General features: G+C 42.1%; 1 protein-coding gene across 1 annotated transcript; it reads right to left on the bottom strand.

The window, feature by feature from the left end:
- Positions 1-3,380: 3,380 nt before the first annotated feature.
- LOC102869209 (60S ribosomal protein L10a-like) lies at positions 3,381-17,237 on the bottom strand. The gene is made up of 2 exons (XM_006891873.1): positions 16,725-17,237; positions 3,381-3,563 (listed from the first exon to the last, which is right to left on the bottom strand). Exons 1-2 carry the CDS (start codon positions 17,235-17,237, stop codon positions 3,381-3,383), a joined length of 696 nt encoding a protein of 231 aa, XP_006891935.1.

The following is a 17,237-nucleotide window of genomic DNA, read 5'->3' as shown; positions in this document are numbered from 1 at the left end:
AGTCAGTAGTTGTTGTTAGGTGTCTTGAGTCAGTTCTGACTCGCAGGACCCAGTGCTACAGAGTGGAGCAGCCATATAGGTATTTCTGGCCTTAGTTCTTTACAAGAAAAGACAGTCAGATCTCTGCCCAAGAGTCATTGGATGGTTTCACACTAGAAGCTTCAGAGCATAACCATTGCATCACCAGGGCTCCTTAGACTAGTTGGAAAGAGGGGAGAATAAACATGATGCAGTGTTGATTACTAAACAAAGAGTGAGGACTTGGGAACCTAATGATGAGATGGACTATTTTTTAATGATGAAGGTAGCTTCAGGATTGAAATCCTAAAATGCAAGTGAGTTTCATCGGACAGAAAAGTTGAGGGTGATAAACCACAAAGCTATAAAGGAGGTAAACAGCTAAGAACAGTCAAACTCCTAGATTGACAGGAGTCTCTTGTGGAAGTCAGAAGACTGAGGGGACACACTGGAAATGTGGACATGAGGCTGGCATCAGATAGTGAAGGTCCTGTATTCCTAGGATGTCAGTCTATAAGACCTAAGTAACACAACAAAAATCAGCCAACCGAACAGGGAGGGCAGAATGTGGCAATGGAGTAGAAGAGGAATATATCAGAGGCAAGGGGGTGGATCTGGAGGATGTTGTGATAGTCCAGGGAAACAGTGAAGGAAAAACAGAAAACAGTAGTCACTAGAGCCAAGGGGAAACCAGTATTTCAAACAGCAAAATACTGGCACTGACATTTACAGATGTTTTAGACAAAAAAGAAAGGACAAGAATTAGGTGTGTGAAATGAGAAATTCCAAGGTGGTAGCAAATATCTTGGAGATGCTTACAGAAAGGGTAGAGACATACACTGAGGTGAGGATGTGTTAAGACGGGCTCACACTAGGGTCAAACTCAGAGGTGGGAGGCAAAGATAGACTTGGGAGACACAGGAATGGGTGGTAATTAGAGATATGAGCTCACCCCTGAAAGAATAAGAAGACGAGAGAAAAAAGCCACAGAGTAACACTAGCAAACAAGATGTAGGATAGGGTTTTTATTCTCCCCTCCCCATAAATAAGATCAGCATGCCCTCTAGTCAAATCAGGATGTTAATATCTTGAGGCTCTGTCACATTTACAAGAGTCTTAGTGACGTGACTTTTAACCACTTGGCTTCTAACTAAAAGGTTGGTGGCTTGAACTCTCCCAGAGGCTCCTCAGTTATGACACCTGCTGATACGCTCCTGTAAAAAAGAGCAAGGGCTGCTTGTAAATAGCCGTGTCTGATCTCCACCAACTGCACAAGGGGGAACTGTCCCTACCAACAGCAGTCACAACACGAAACTAATTCCCATGAGGTTAGATATGTCCCCCACACTCCCACATCTCTTTTCACTCATCCTAGCACCAATATTACTGCTCTACTGGGTAAAAAAAAATCCATTATAACAGCTCGCTCACACACCACACAGAACCATATTGTTTTTGTTAAGTGCCATCGAGTTGAGTACAACTCATAGTGACCCTATGAACAATAGATCTGAACCCAATCCAATCCTTACAATATCAGACACACTCGAGCCCATTGTAACAGTTACTGTGTTGGTCCGTCTCATAGAGGGTCTTCCTCTCCATCATCATCCTTCCCACCTTTCCAAACATGATGAACCTCGGCAAGGAAAAACCTCTCCTAGCAACATCCCTAAAGTATGTGAGATGAAGCTTCATCATCTCTGCCATCAAGGAGCACTCTGGCTGCATCTTCTCCAAAATATTTGTTCTTTTGGCAATCCATGGGATAGTCAGTACTCCTCAAAGACCACAGTTCAAATGCATCAATTCTTCTGTAATCTTTATTTGTTTAGGTCTCAGATGCAGAACAAGTAACAAAAATGCCATGCCCTGAACCTTGGGTGCACCTTAGTCTTCAAACTGACATCATTGCTCTTTAATAATTTGGAGAGGCCCCTTACTGCAGACTTTCCCAGTGCAATATGTCTCCTGATCTCCTGACTGCTGGTACTGAGTGTACTGATTGTGGATTCAAGTAAAATGAAGTCATTGACAGTTTCAATCTTTTCTCCATGTATCATGATGTTGTCTATTGGTCCAGTGGCAAGGATTTTTGTTTTCTTGATGTTTAGATGCAGTCCATATTGAAGACTGCAGTATCTGACTCCCAGCAAGCACTTCAAGTCCTCCTTACTTTCAGCCAGTAAAGTTGTGTCATCTACATACAAAAGGTTATTGGTAAGTATTCCTCTAATTCTGATGTCACATTCTTCTACAGAGTCCAGGTTCTCAAGTAATTTGCTCAGCATACAGATGAGAGGCTACAACGCTGACATATACCTTTCTTAATTTTAAACCATGTAGTGTTCCCTAGCTGTTCGCACAATAGCTTCTTGGTCTAGGCATGGGTTTCAAACAAGCACAATTAAGTATTCTGGGATTCCCATTCTTCTCAATGTTAGCCACAATTTGCTATGATTCACACAGTCAAATGGCTTTGTATAGTCAAGAAAGCACAAATAACAATTTTATGGTATTTGCTTTCAACCAGGATCCATCTGACATCAGCTATGGTATCTTTAGTGCCAGAGTCTCCTCTAAATCCAGCTTGAATGTCTGGTATTTCTAGATGTACTATTCTAGCCATTTTTGAATGATCTTCAGCAATATTTTGATTGCATGTGATAATATTGTTTGATAATTTCCACATTCTATTTGCTCACCTTTCTTGGGAATGGGAACAAATATGGAGATAACCATATTAGAGAAGTCAAAAAGCTATTATTCTGGTTGGTAGCAGATCATAAAACTCAATCAGGACAGTTTCTGAAATGTACTCAAAAGCACCTCTGCCTTCAGCCTTGCCACTTTAGGCAAATGTCACAAAACCCATTGTCCTGCCAATTATGGCTTCCCTACCCCACCCCATTCCCACCTCTAGCCCTCAAACAAACTTAGGTAAAGGCTCTGAGCTCTAGTTCCATGGGATAGTCCCAAGACCTGCTCTATCAGGTCTCTGGTTCTTTGCTTTTAACATGGCTGCTGCGGCTGCTGCTGCTATAGGTCCATCTGGCACAAGAATCTCTGACTCTGAAGGGCATGAACCACATGCCTCCTTCTTCCTTGCTAGTGGTAAGAGTCTCAAAATCTGCTACTGAATCTGCTCCAGTTAATGGCATGACTAGCCAATCGTGTTGTGGCTAGGATAACACACTCTATTCACACCCACTCTATTCCTGCCCACCTATATAGCAAAGGGAAAGTCAGTGGCTAGGAAAGCTATTTTGAACAATAAACCCTTAAAACCACAGCTCCCATAACCATTACAGGCAAGAAAAACACTCAGGCACATGGGGTCTCTGAATTGGGATCAACTCCACTCAATGACACCTCACGCCCAGCACCCTGTTCAGAAGCCCATTTTTCTGGTCACATTTGAGTGCCTTCTGCTGATCCATACCAGACAAAAGACTGGCGAGCTCCACATTTATCCATGAACTCTGTTTTGAGCGGCTATTTGACATAGCGATAGTGTAGTCCATAGTGATGTGCAGTCGGCATATCTGCAGACATTCAAACCCATGAGGGACTCCACAAAAGAAAGATCAACAGTCTCATTTCTTTGCAATTTTCAGCCTCAGAAACCCAGTGGAGGGTCACTTAGGAGTCAGAATCAACTCACAGACAGTAAGTTTCAGTATGTGACGTACACAACTATGCTGAAATAGTGAAATTTATTGTTTTCAACTTATATTTTATTACCAGCTATTATGCCTACCTAATAGACTGTGTGGATCACAACAAATTATGACTAGCGTTGAGAAGAACAGGAATTCCAGAACGCTTAAATGTGCCTATACAAAACCTATACCCAGAGGCTGTTGTCTGAACAGAGCAAGAGAATTTTTGTTTGTTTGATTAAAATTGGGAGAGGTGTGCATCAGGGCTGTATCCTTTCTCCAAACCTATTCAGTCTGTATGCTGAGCAAATCATATGAGAAGCCGGACTTTATGAAGAAAACTGTGACATCAGGATTGAAGGAATACTCATCAACCACCAGCATTATACAGATGACATAGCCTTGCTTGCTGAAAGTGAAGAGGACTTGAAGCTCTTGCTGCAGAATATTAAAGTCTACAACTTTCAATGGTTCTAGTCCTTGGTAAATGATATTATACTGAGATAAGTGGAAGGTCAGAGAAGAAAAGAAGATCCTCGACAGGTGGATTGTTACAGAATGGACTGTAGCAATGGGCTCGAGCATGTCTGGGATTGTGGGGATGGCATAGGACAGGGCAAGGGTTAGACCTGGTGTTCATAGAATTGCTGTGAGTCATAGAGAGAGCTCTGCTGGCCTAATGGATAGAAAGTTATGTTACCAAGCCAAAGGTGGGTGATTTTAATCTGCAGCCCTCAGGCCTGGTTTTAATTGTTTTTGGTCAAATATTCTAAGTGGTATTGCACTGGTCTGTCCATTTGCTGTACAGAGGTAACTTGTGGTTGCTGTGATGCTAAACACTGTGACACTGATGTGTCTAAAGCGATAATTGTTACCCATGGTGGACAGTGTTTGGTGGAGCTCCCCGATTAAAACAGGCTTGGAAGCAGGAGTGGCATCCACTTCTGAAATAGCTTGCCTCCGGAAATTCTATGAACTGAGAGAAATTATGAAAGTTATACAAGTGTTCAGGTCTTTCATTCATAGGGTAGCTATGAGTCATCTATGACTTGATTCCACTTAGCAATAAACAACAGTTTAAGGTTCCAGTCCTTGGGAAATGACATCATGCTGAGAGAAGTGGAAGGTCAGAGAAGAAGAGACTCTCATCTACAACTCAATGGCTCTTACTTAACAACATCACTACAACACAGCTTTTAATATGGATTACATCTCAATATCAAGAAGATAAAAATCTTCATCACCAGACCCATAGGAAAATCATGACAGATGGAGGACAGATTGAAATTGCCAATGATTTAATCTTACTTGGATCCAAAATTAACACCATTGGTACCAGCAGTTAAGAAAAGAAAATATGTATTATGTTGGATAAATCTGCTGTCAAGGACCTCACTAAGATGTTAAAGAGCAATGATTTCAATTTAGAGACTATGGTGTGCCTGATTAAAGTATGGTCTTTTCGATTACTTGCAATGCATCTGAAAGTTGGACAGTGATTAAGAATAGCAGAAGAAGAATAGATGCCTTTGGGCCATAATATTGGAGAAGAGTACTGAATATCCCATTGATTGAAAAGAGAACAGTTCTTCACTTAGAGAAAGGGAAACCAGAGTGCTCCTTGGAAGCAAGGATGACAAAACTTTGTCTAACATATTTGGGTATTTGGGGGTATGTTTTAGGAGAGGCCAGTCTTTGGAGAAAGACAGCCTGCCTGGAAAGGTCAATTTAAGACAGGAAGACACTCAACAAGATGGACTGACATGGTGACTTTAGTAATGGGCTCGTGTATGTCAGAGATGGTGAGGACGGCACACGAGAGGGCAAAGTTTAGCTTTGTTGTCCACAGGGTAACTATGAGTCACAGTCAACTCGGTGGCACATAACAACAACAATAACATCCTACACTTTTTTCAAACCTTTTCCACCTTTGGCCTGACTATAGCTCACAGCAGAGGGTGACGTTCAGGGGTGGGATCAGGGTCACTAACATCTGTTGTGCACATTACTTAGTAATAAAAAACTGTTAAGCGTGGTTTTGTTTTTCCTTCTGTCAAGCCTATGTCAAAATGGCAGCATCAAAACCCTCACATCAAAATTTCCTACCACAAGCTCTGCTTCTTTTCACTGCCACCTAGATCAACTAAATCCCCAGGTAGTGTTAGCTCACCTAATTAGCAGTCTTCACTCTCTTACAGCCAAAAACTGTACCAAATGCACATCAGTCATGTCCTGCCCAGCGTGAAGGCCCTGTCCTCCGCCTGCTGACTTTCCACTTTGAGGCTAATTGTCCCGGCCAAGAATAGACATCTGCTGCAGGGTGACTCTCAAATACAGCGCTGGCTGGGAGTGTGCCTACCAGCTTCCAGCACCCCAGCTCCCCATTTCCCTTAGCCAAATACAAGAGACAGGAAAGCACCACAAAGCCCGTATCCAACCTTGAGCCACCTTGGTCCTCTCTGGCTCTACTCCACACCATCAGTGTTCTAACAACAGAAAAAGGGCCTCTGCTCTAGTAAATCTGGAAACACTGCATAGTTCAAAACTGGGAATTGTGTACGTCAGGGATGTGTCCTATCTCCATACCTTTTCAATCTATATGCAGAAAAGATTATCTGAGAGGCTGGGCTCTATGAGGAGAAATGTGGGGTCAAGATTTGTGGAAGATCTATCAACAATCTGTGATATGCAGATGACACAACCCTGCTCGCTGAAACTGAGGAGGACCTGAAGCACTTGCTGCAGAGGATCAAGGACTGCAGCCTCCAATATGGATTGAGGTTCAATGTCAAGAAGCCAAAGATTCTCACCACTGGACCAATTGGCAGCATCAGGATGGATGGTGAAGAGATTGTTATTGTTCACAGCTTTAGTCTGCTTGGCTCCACAGTCAACACTCTCGGCACCAGCAGCCAGGAAATTAAAAGACGAATTGTGATGGGAAAGTCTGCTGTTAGGGACCTCTCCAAAGTACTGAAGAGCAATAGTGTCTCTCTGGAGACTAAGGTGGGTCTGATACAGGCCATGGTCGTTGCAATCACTTGTTATGCATCAGAGAATTGGACAATGACTAAGGAGGATAGAAGGAGAATTGATGCCTTTGAGCTGTGGTGCTGGAGAAGAGTACTGGATGTACCATGGACTGCTAGGAAAACAAACAGATTCATCCAGGAGAGGGTTAAACTGGGCTGCTCCTTGGAGGCAAGGATTCTGGGGCTTCGTCTGACTTACTTTGGACATGCTGTAAGGAGGGACCAGTAGGGTGGAGAGACAGCGCAGGAGGGGAAGGCCCTATACGAGGTGGATTGATTCAGTGACTGGGGTTATCAGGATGGGAGTGTCAGAGATGGTGCGATTGGCACAGGATAGAGCAGAGTTTAGGGCTGTTGTGCATAGGGTCGCTATGAGTTACAAGTGACTAGATGACACATAACAACAACAACAGCAACAACAACAATCTAGTGTTGCCCTTACAAACTGAAACCTTTCATTCCACAATTAGAGAAAAACCTAAAAAGGAACATGATCCTGGAAGAAGTTAAACAATAATGGTTCCATGTGCAAATGTGAATGACCCTTCTTTGTGAGGCGAATACATGATCAAATAGAACAGTGGACATGGAAAGCCTGAAAGAAAGAGATGAAAGGATAGAAGTGCCGAGAGATGCATTGCTGACCCTGTAAGATGAATGTATGGAATCTCTGCTATGTTGCAGGGACTGGACTACATACACTATACACATTATCTCATTTAATCTTCATTGAGCCCAATGAACTGGGTACTGTTTTCACCTGAATCATGAGCATACTAAGTCTCAAAGCTAAGTTCAAGTGGGAATGGCCATTCTTTGTAAGGTGAATACATGACTAAACAGAACTGATGATATGAAAGGCCTGAAAGAAGGAAGTAGGTCAAAGGATGGAGGGTCCCAAACATGCATCACTGACCCTGTAAAATAAATGTAAGGAATCTCTGCTTTGTGGCAGGTACTGGACTAAATGCATACACTATATAAATTATCTCATTGAGCCCAATGAACTGGGTACTGTTTTCGTCTCAAAGTTAAGTGCAAAGGACCATACAGGTATTTACTTGGAACAAACAAAAACAGTAACTGTATAATTAATATATTCTGTATATTTGCTCAATGTCATTTTAGTATATTAGCTGTAACTGAACTGTTCCCCAACTCATTGTGACCCTGTGAGCAATGAGGTTGGACTATTATAACCCATAGAGATTTCATTGGATGACTTTTCTGAAGTTGACCATCAGGACTTTCTTCTGAGTCTGATTTAGTTGGGATCCTTCATGGAAGCCTGTTCAGTGTCACGTTGTAGTTGTTAGGTGTCACTCAATTGGTTCTGACCCATAACAATAACATAAAAATAATACAATAACTAACTAAATAATAAATAATAATACAACAATAACCCCATACAACAAAACCAAACCCTACTCTATTCTGAGCCATTCTCACAATCCCCGCTGTACATAAGCCCACGAGTGCAACCACCCTATCAGTCTATCTTCCTGAAGGTCTCCCTCTCTCGCTGCCACTTCACTTTTCCAAGCATGACCTTCCCTAGGGTCCTTGTCCAGTGACTCCTGCAGATTCCTTCAGACAACACGCCCAAAGTGTTCAATGTCATAAGAACACACTTCTCTAAAAGACTGATGGTTGTGCATGAGGTGTTCTGACTGGGAATCAGCAGGTGCATGGAATTAGTGTGGATCAGGAGTACAAGTACGCTTCCTCCCCACTGGTCACATAGAAGAGTTCTGATAGTTTGCCTGAAAACACAGTTCACTGTCAGATGCAGTGGCAGAGTATCCTGACTATGGGGAAGGTACAAGTCCTTGGCCTAAGGGTCGCTGGACCTCACACACCTTAGTGACAGTGGTACACTCTGGTCTTCTTCATGTTAATCAGTCGAGCTGAGTATTGCCATCAAGTTGGAACTGACTCATAGCTGACCCTCCAGCAAGTTTCCCAAATGGTAAATCACACAGCTATAGATAACCCATCTTTATCCCATGGACCCACTGGTGGATTCTAAGTGCCAGAGACACATAGTCTTTGAGTTAGCGGTGCAATTCCCTGCAGATTACACCACCAGAGCTCTCAATATCAACAGTGATTTGAATAATTATTAAAATGAAGCAGAAACAAATATCTTGGGCCATAAACTCAGTCGTGCTTGAAAGCATTACATTCCCAACAATAAAGGCTCATGTGTGCACCCATATTCACCAGTTGGTAAATCTAAGTATAAGGTTTTCTGGGCAAAGTTGATACATTTCTTTGTAAAGTGAGGGATTACATTACCATGTGGCTATGTGTTCTCACACAAATTAAAAGGCCCACATTTGATGCAATTTTTTTAGAAGAAAGCATAAAAGGCATTTATCTGGCATTAAACAGAGCTGGATATTACCACATATTTATTTGGAACAAACAAAATTGATACAAGAGAGAGAGCACATGTTTCTGCAAGTACAGTTGCTGCTACTTGCTCTATCGTGATTATGTTTCAGTCAGTGACATTCAGACCATGTAGACACAAAGGAATTCAACCAAATAAAATTCTGCAGAGCCTTGATGGCCCCCATCACACATTCCCTGATGCTTCTTTGGGCAAGCAGAATTGTAAATTGCTCTCAAGTCAGGCACTTCCTCTGTGGGTGAACTTGGACAAGTTACCTCACCTCTCTACAGCTCAGGAAAGTGACAAGAAGTCAGCATGCTAATATCAATGCTTACAGGCAAAACTGATGAGTGAGGTAATAGATGTGACACTTTATAAACAACTTAGGTCAGCTGAGAAAGAGGAATTAACTTCAGTCATTTGCCCTTCTCAAACATGCCAAACAAGAGAGAATGTGACTAAGATGAAACATTTCAATTAGGTGCTTCACCAAAGCAAGAAAGTAGGTGTTTGGAGGTAGGCTGTATGTACCTCCCCTCATGTTTGTCTTCTGCCTGCCACTTCCCTAATTCTAGCAGCTCTAAGACACAGGTGACCACTGAACAACATTGGCTTTCTCTAAGAAACACCCCGAGCCAATCATACTCAATCATGTTATATCATCCTGCCACTCCCATCCATTCCCCTCACATCTTCCCAGCCTGATTAATATTCCTTCCATTTCTCGCCTTTCCCTGAGGATTGAAGTTGCCATAGTCACAAGCAGCTGCCTCCTGTGTGATAACACTGTGACCTCTCACACACTAATCTGGACCTCCGAACCCGTTTTTGTCCTCTTTATCCTTCCTTTTTAAGCATGCACACCTACGTGTGTTCACATGTATCTGTGTAGAAGTATTTGTGAAAGGAAAGAAATGTGGCTTTTTAAAAGGAAGGTTACTTTCCACTTCCTACCCTGGGCTTCTTCCCCAGGAGCTAGCCTACTCAAAAAAGTTCACCCACAAGAGAGGGCTCTAGACCTTCCACCTGACTCAAGGGGCCCTGGGCCATAAGGGACAACAGTAAACATTTTAAATCCACTACCTCTGCAGCAGTTGTTGTCACTGTGCACTGTCGAGTCAGAACCAACTCATAGCTGACCCTCCAGCGGGTGTTTGGAGGCAGTGAATTGCATCAGAGGGGACTGATGGCCCATCCTTTCATAAAGGAGCTGGAGGATTCAAACCGTACACCTTCGGAGTTGCAGCACAGCTTCTTACCACTAGGCCACCAGAGCTCCCTTCTGCAACACCTAGTACCTCTGAATTCTGTACATGGAGTCAATCATATAGAAGTTCTCATCTCCCTTCTTGCACTCGCCCCTCCTGATAAAGGAAATAGACACACTTTACCTGGTGATCTCTTCCTGAAAAATGTTAGAAATATCATTTTTCATTGTCTTCGGAGCCATGGATACTAAAAATATGGTGTAAGTAACCCACGTCACCATTTTTTAAACATACTCAAGTGGTACAAATAGTTACCTTGTGGTTAAGTAGTTAACATGCTTAACTTCAAACGTAAAGGTTGGACATTCAAGTCTCCTACAGGCACCTAAGAAGAAAGCCCTGGAGACCTCCTTCTGAGAATTCTACCTTTATCATCTCTGTGGAGCACAGTTTCTGTCTGATACATACAAGGTCTCCATGAACCAGAATCAACTTGATGCAACTGGTAACTGTCAAAATAAGGGTACTCTTTCAATATGTTACCACCAGGGCCCTAGCCCTTGAAATACCTAACCAGGTATTTCTTGAGTTGGGGTGTGTGCTTGGCATTATTCTAAGAATTATGGACTGGCCAATGAAGCAGGAATAATGTTCACCCTCAAGGAGTTTCCAACATGAGATGCTCCCAAGTGCACATACAAGGGCAAACTTCTGGTAAGTAGGGAGAACATCCACTGCACTATCACTACCATCTCAACTACCTTGTGACAATACAGCAGACCTACGACGGGGCCTCCGTCAATGCCAGCAACAGCTCTGAGCAGCCGAGTACTTGAAACTGGGGAGAATTGAGGGGTCCACTACAGCGCTTCTCCTTTTGCCATACTGATTTCTATCTAATTTTTCTGAGGCATAAATTAACTCCAATTCTTCTCCTCCTCAGCTTCTCTTCCTATTTCCCAAAAGGTGTACAGCCTCTGTATTTGCTTCCTAGAGTTGCTGTAACAAGACACCACAGAGTAGGCAGTCTTAAAGAGATTTGTTGTCACAGTTCTAGTAATTGGGTGCTTGAGATCAGATCTGGCCATGCTGATTCCTTCTAAAGCTGTGAGGGCAGCTACACTTCATGCCTCTCTCTCTCAGCTCTGGGTCACTCTGCCATTCCTTGGCCTACAGTTGCAGCAGCAAAGGGTGTCCTTCAGTCTATCTCTCAGTGTCTACATTCCTCCTTTATAGAGAGCACCGCTATGATTGGATTAAGACCTATCCTACACTAGCTTCAGAGGTTAGAACATAAACCTTATCTTTTTGGAAGATGCAATGCAATTTGTAATTGTCTCCTAGTCAGGCTTATGGAGCTCTGCTGGCCTAGTGGTAAGGAGTTGCATTAGCAATTCAAACATACACAGTTCAAATCTTCCCACTGCTCTGCAGGAGAAGGATGGGCAATCTCCTTCTGTCTGATTAATTGCCTTTGAAAATTCACTAAAGGGTGAGCTATGAGTCAGTTCTGACAAGACAGAACACAACAACAACAGTTAGGTTTAGAGGGTAGTTATGAAGCTAAAACGGGGACAAACTTACTCCAAATCTAATTTTGTTTCTCAATTTAAGATTCTTGACTTAAGGAGCTCTGAGGAGTCAAGTCATGGGGATGAAGAACCATTATAAAGAATCATAAAATCATGAAACACCTGAGCGTGTGTATTTCTTCATTCTTGCTTAGAAGAATAGAAAAAGTCAAGGTCAAGAGCAAAGTCAGGTTGGAAGAATGAGCAAAAAGAATCCTAAGGCAAAAAGCATTAGCAGTTAGCCCTCCTTAAGCAAATGTTAAATACACTTATAATGGCAATAAATAATAATGGGATAGAGTGTACATGGTGTAAACACCTTTAATACAATCCTAATTTTCTCTGTGCTTCAAGAGCCACAGATTGTTATGGCAACAAAACAGAAAAACAGATCACAGTATTAATTTGATATCTCAGCTTCATTTGTTCCACATTTGCAATACAACACATGCATAATAAACAAGCCGGGCTGAGCCAAGGCAGAGAAAACATGAAACCACACAAGGGCACAGTGGAGCACCCTCTCAGCCTTGAGTTTTGTTAAATAAAAAATAAATAATAATTTTCTACAAAGAACAGCAGTTTGGTTTCCCACACAATACGCTGTTTGATTGATAACACTTGAGAAGCAGATAATTCCATTCTTGTCAGCCAGATGATACAAGGGAGAATGTAAAAAAACACTATGGCATTGTAGAAAACATCCTCCACGGCAAGTTTTGAGCACAGGATCTTGCCTGGCCCGGCACTTCACTCTTGATTAGCTGGGGCCCTTAAATTTCTCTCTGCTGTGTGTGCCTAAACGGAGCCCTTAGTGGCCAGTTGGTTGTGTGTTGGGATGAGGCAGTCTGCTCCCATAAAGGTTGCAGCCTCAGAAACTCAATGGAGGGTTGCCATAAGTCAGCATCAACTCAACAGGAGTTTTTTATTATTGTAAAATCTGCTGTCAGGGACCACTCCAAAGTGCTAAAAAGCAATAATGTTGGTTTAAAAACCAAGGTGCAGCTGACCGATGCCATATCCTTCTTACTTACTTGCTAGGCATCTGAAAGTTGGACAATAATTGGATAACAGAAGAATCACTGATGCTTTTTATGGGATTGGAGAAGAATATTGAACAAACAGGTCTGTCTTAAAGAAAGTGAAGCCAGAGTGCTCCTTGGAAGCAAGGATGGTGCAGGTTTGTCTCACATCCTTTGTGCATGTTGTTAGGAGAAGTCCTTGGAGAAGAACATCATGCTTGGAAAGGTGAGGGGTCCATGTAAGAGAGGAAGACCCTAAACAAGATGCACTGACATGGTGACTGTAGTAATGGACTCAAGTACATCAGCGATGATGAGGATAGCACAGGAGAGGGCAGGGTTCCGATCTATTGTTCACAGGGTCACTATGAGTTACAGTCAATTCAAATGCACATAACAACAACAATGTCTAGATAAATACAACATCCATCACTTGGGACAAACTGTTGAGAGACGCTTTTGCCTTGGTTTCTATGCATGTGGAAACAGGTCATTGGAAGTTAAACATTATGACCATCTAGTGAGTTACAGACTTGGGCTCAGAATTTGGGTCTGTTTCAGAGGTTAGGTCTCTTCCATTTAAACCATTTTTTCAGAGACAATGTTTTCCTAAAGAGAAAAGGAAAACCGGTCAGAGCTCTGAGGGTCCATGGGTGACACAACTGGTTATGTATTTAATAGGGTTGGAGGTTCAACCCTACCTAGAGCCACTGTGGAAGAAAGGTCAGGTAGTCTATTCTCCAAAAGGTCAAACTTTGACAATTCCATGGAGCACAGTTCTACTGTGACATATATGAGGCCACCATGAGTTAGAAATTATTTAAAAATTTGTTTCTTTTTAATAATATTGTAAATATAAATTCTCAGCTACTGAAGAAGTAAACTCTTAACTTAGTCAACTGTAAAACAAGAGACTTCCAAGAAAAGTCAAGTCTACTTTGTAATTTTACTATAAAAGAAATACCTTAAATAATTGTCTTCAAGAAACATAAATTTATTCTTACAGTGTAAGAAGTTAAAACTCCAGATTTGAGTGCTAGCTCTAAGGAAAGGCTTTCTCTCTCTCTCTTGATCTCTCAGCTCTGGGGGAAAGCCTTTGTCTCCATTCAAAATTTGTGTGCCCAGGACTCCATGAGTCTTGGTACCAGTCTTCTCTGTGTCTAGGAAGTTCTCAGCGGAGGTCTAAACATAAGCTTTGTTTGCAGTCCTTTTTTGGTGGAACTAAGGTCTGTGCTTGGTAGGATAGAGGGACAGTGCAAGAAAGGAAGACTCTTGATGAGATGGGTTGATTCAATGACTGGGGTAATGGGAGTAGGTGTGTCAGAGACAATAAGGTTGGCTCAGGATAGAGCAGGGTTCAGAGCTGTTTTACACAGGGTTGCTATGAGTCACAGGCAACACTACGGCACATAACAACAATAAGAAGATGATCTGTGTCTATATCTCTCTTTTTTAAATTGTGATTTTAAGAAATGTTTGTAAATTGGTTTTCCACTAAACCATTGATATGCATTTTGTTTCATAACAATTGCATTTTTTTCCATTTCTCCACTGTGATTCCTTTTTCCATTAATCCTTTCATTCTAACCTTCTGTAACTTATTCCTGGGAAAAATACTGCTCTTTTGATCTTATATTATTATTATTTTAAAGAATGAGTGCCCTCTGGTGTCAATGGTCATCTTATAGACATGACTGCTGTTTTTTAAAAAAATATTTTTATTTACTCATTATTTTGCTTTTATGCACACCAAATTTTATTGCTGCATTATTCACAATAGCAAAGACATGGAAACAACCCAAGTGCCCATCAACAAATAGATAGAATAAAAATCTGTAGTATATTCACACAATGGAATACTATTCACCACTGAAAAACAAGTAACTCATAAAATATTGCACAAACATATAAGACATGACTGCTTTTATTACTTGGAAGACAAAATATGATGCAGGTCACATTCCAGAGAAGTTCCCCTGGAACTTTATCTCCCTGGAAGTTGGTCAGAAGCAGTTAATCACATGGAGAAGACTGCCCATTGTTCTCCCATGGAACAACTAGTGGCCTCAAATCATGTGCCTTTGGGATTGTAGTGTAGCTTCTTGCCACTAGGCCACCAGAGCTCCCTAAATAAAGCTATTACACCAAGTTCTAATCCAGTTACATCAACCATGCCAAGTTACTAAGAATCATGGTCCAGTCAAGCTGACATATATTTTGGGAGGACACAACTCAATTTATAACATTAGGCATGAGCCATTTAAGCAAACTTTACTTACTGAAGGCATTTGAACAGAATGGCTAATACTGTCATTTTTATTACAACTAGCTGTGGTGCTGGAGAAGACGACTGAACATACCATGGACTGCTAGAAGTACAAACAGGTTTATCCTTTGTTGTGGTGGTGTTATGTGTTGTCGACCCTATGTACAACAGCCCTAAACTCTGCTCTATCCTGTGCCAATCGCACTGCCTCTGACACATCCATCCCAATTACCCCAGTCACTGAATCAATCCACTTCATTGAGGGTCTTCCTCCCTTGTACTGTCCCTCCCCCCTCCCAAGCATGATGTCCCTCTCCAAGGACTAGTCCCTCCTTATAACATGTCCAAAGTATGTCAGACAAAGCCCCAGAATCCTTGCCTCTAAGAAGCAGCCCGGTTGAACCCTTTCCAGGATGAATTTGTTTGTTTTCTTAGCAGTCCATGGTACATCCAATACTCTCCTCCAGCACCACAGCTCAAAGGCATCAATTCTCCTTCTATCCTCCCTAGTCATTGTCCAACTCATTCAGCATTTCTTAAGCTCAAGGAACTGAAGAACAAATTGAAACCTACAGTTGCTATAATCAAGGATGCTTTAGGCAGAATATTAAATGATCCAGGAAGTATTAAAAGAAGATGGAAAGAATATACTGAGTTACTGTATCGAAAGGAATTGGCAGACACAGAAGAATTTAATGAAATAACATATGAGCAAGAGCATATGGTGATGGAGGAAGAAGTTCAAGCTGCTTTGAAAGAAATAGCAAAAAATAAGCCCCAGGAATAGATGGTATACCAATTGACGTATTTCAGCTAACAGATGCTGCCCTGGATGTGCTCACCAAGTTGTGCCAAGAAATCTGGAGAACAACCACTTGGCCAGCTGACTGGAAGAGCTCTCTATTTGTTCCCATTCCAAAAAAAGGTGACCCAACAGAGTGTGGAAACTATAGAACAATATGATTGATTTCACATGCAAGCAAGATTCTGCTGAAGATTATCCAAAAATGACTGGAACAGCACATCAGCAGAGAACTGCCAGAAGTCCAGGCTGGGTTTAGAAGGGGTCATGGTACTAGGGATATTATAGCTGATGTTCGATGGATCTTAGCTGAAAGCAGCGAATACCAGAAGAATGTCTATCTGTGTTTCATTGATTATGCAAAGGCATTTGACTGTGTGGATCATAACAAACTGTGACTGGCTGAGAAGAATGGGAATCCCAGAACACTTGATCATGCTAATGCGAAACTTATACTTAGACCAAGAGGCTGTTGTCAGAACAGAGCAAGGAAACACTGCATGGTTCAAAATTGGGAATGGTGTATGACAGGGATGTGTTATATCTCCATACCTTTTCTTTTTTTTTTTTTTGTATAAACAGTAAGATTTATTGAGCTGTATCTTAGTATAGACGCTGGGGCTTGCCCTTGGTGCTCTTGATATACAAAGCCCAAACATTCTGCCAATTCTTCTTTAGCAGTGAAACCAGAAAGTTGACAGCCAGGTGGATGTTGTAAACAAGTTCATTCATCTGTCATCTTCACATGGCCAACAGCAACTGCCAGACACAGGACCTTTTTCATCTGGAATTTGATGGTGGACTTCACCTCGTCTACTTTTGCCACCATGTTCTCATTGTGGGTCAACAGAGAAGGGAACTTGCCAGCCTTATTCAGCCCTGGACCTAGGATTCTTGGGATCTGCTTGATCAGGGATTCGGAGGCCAAAAAGGCATCATACTTCTTGGCCAGCTTTTTGACCAGCTTCTTATTCTTGTTGAGTTTTTTCAGCGCTTCGATGTCCATGTGGGGGATATCCACAGCTTTGGCTTCATCACAGTGCTGCTGATCCCCAAGAACACACACAGAGAACTTGGGGTGTGGGGTGGACTTTAGCCTGACGGTCCCCGAGAAACGCTTGTCCTTTTGAGGGTCATAGTTCTTCAAACTGATCTGCAGCTCCACAGTCTCCAAAAACTTTCTGCGTTTGCGCTGGTTCCCGTGCAGGACTTCCCGCACCGCCTCGTAGAGGGTGTCACGAGAGACTTTGCTGCTCAT

Source organism: Elephantulus edwardii, unplaced genomic scaffold (assembly GCF_000299155.1).
Source record: "Elephantulus edwardii isolate Elephantulus edwardi_28Jun2011 unplaced genomic scaffold, EleEdw1.0 scaffold00105, whole genome shotgun sequence".
NCBI classification, from domain to species: domain Eukaryota; kingdom Metazoa; phylum Chordata; class Mammalia; order Macroscelidea; family Macroscelididae; genus Elephantulus; species Elephantulus edwardii.
The sequence above is the reverse complement of the archived record's forward strand: the minus strand, read 5'-3'. Positions and strand labels throughout refer to the sequence as shown.

Coding starts and splice junctions, on each gene's coding strand:
- LOC102869209 (XM_006891873.1), bottom strand. CDS start 17,237: ATGAGCAGCAAAGTCTCTCGTGACACCCTCTACGAGGCGGTGCGGGAA. Junction 3,564..16,724: donor TGGCAGTTGCTGTTGGCCAT/GTGAAGATGACA, acceptor GAATGTCTGCAG/ATATGCCGACTGCACATCAC.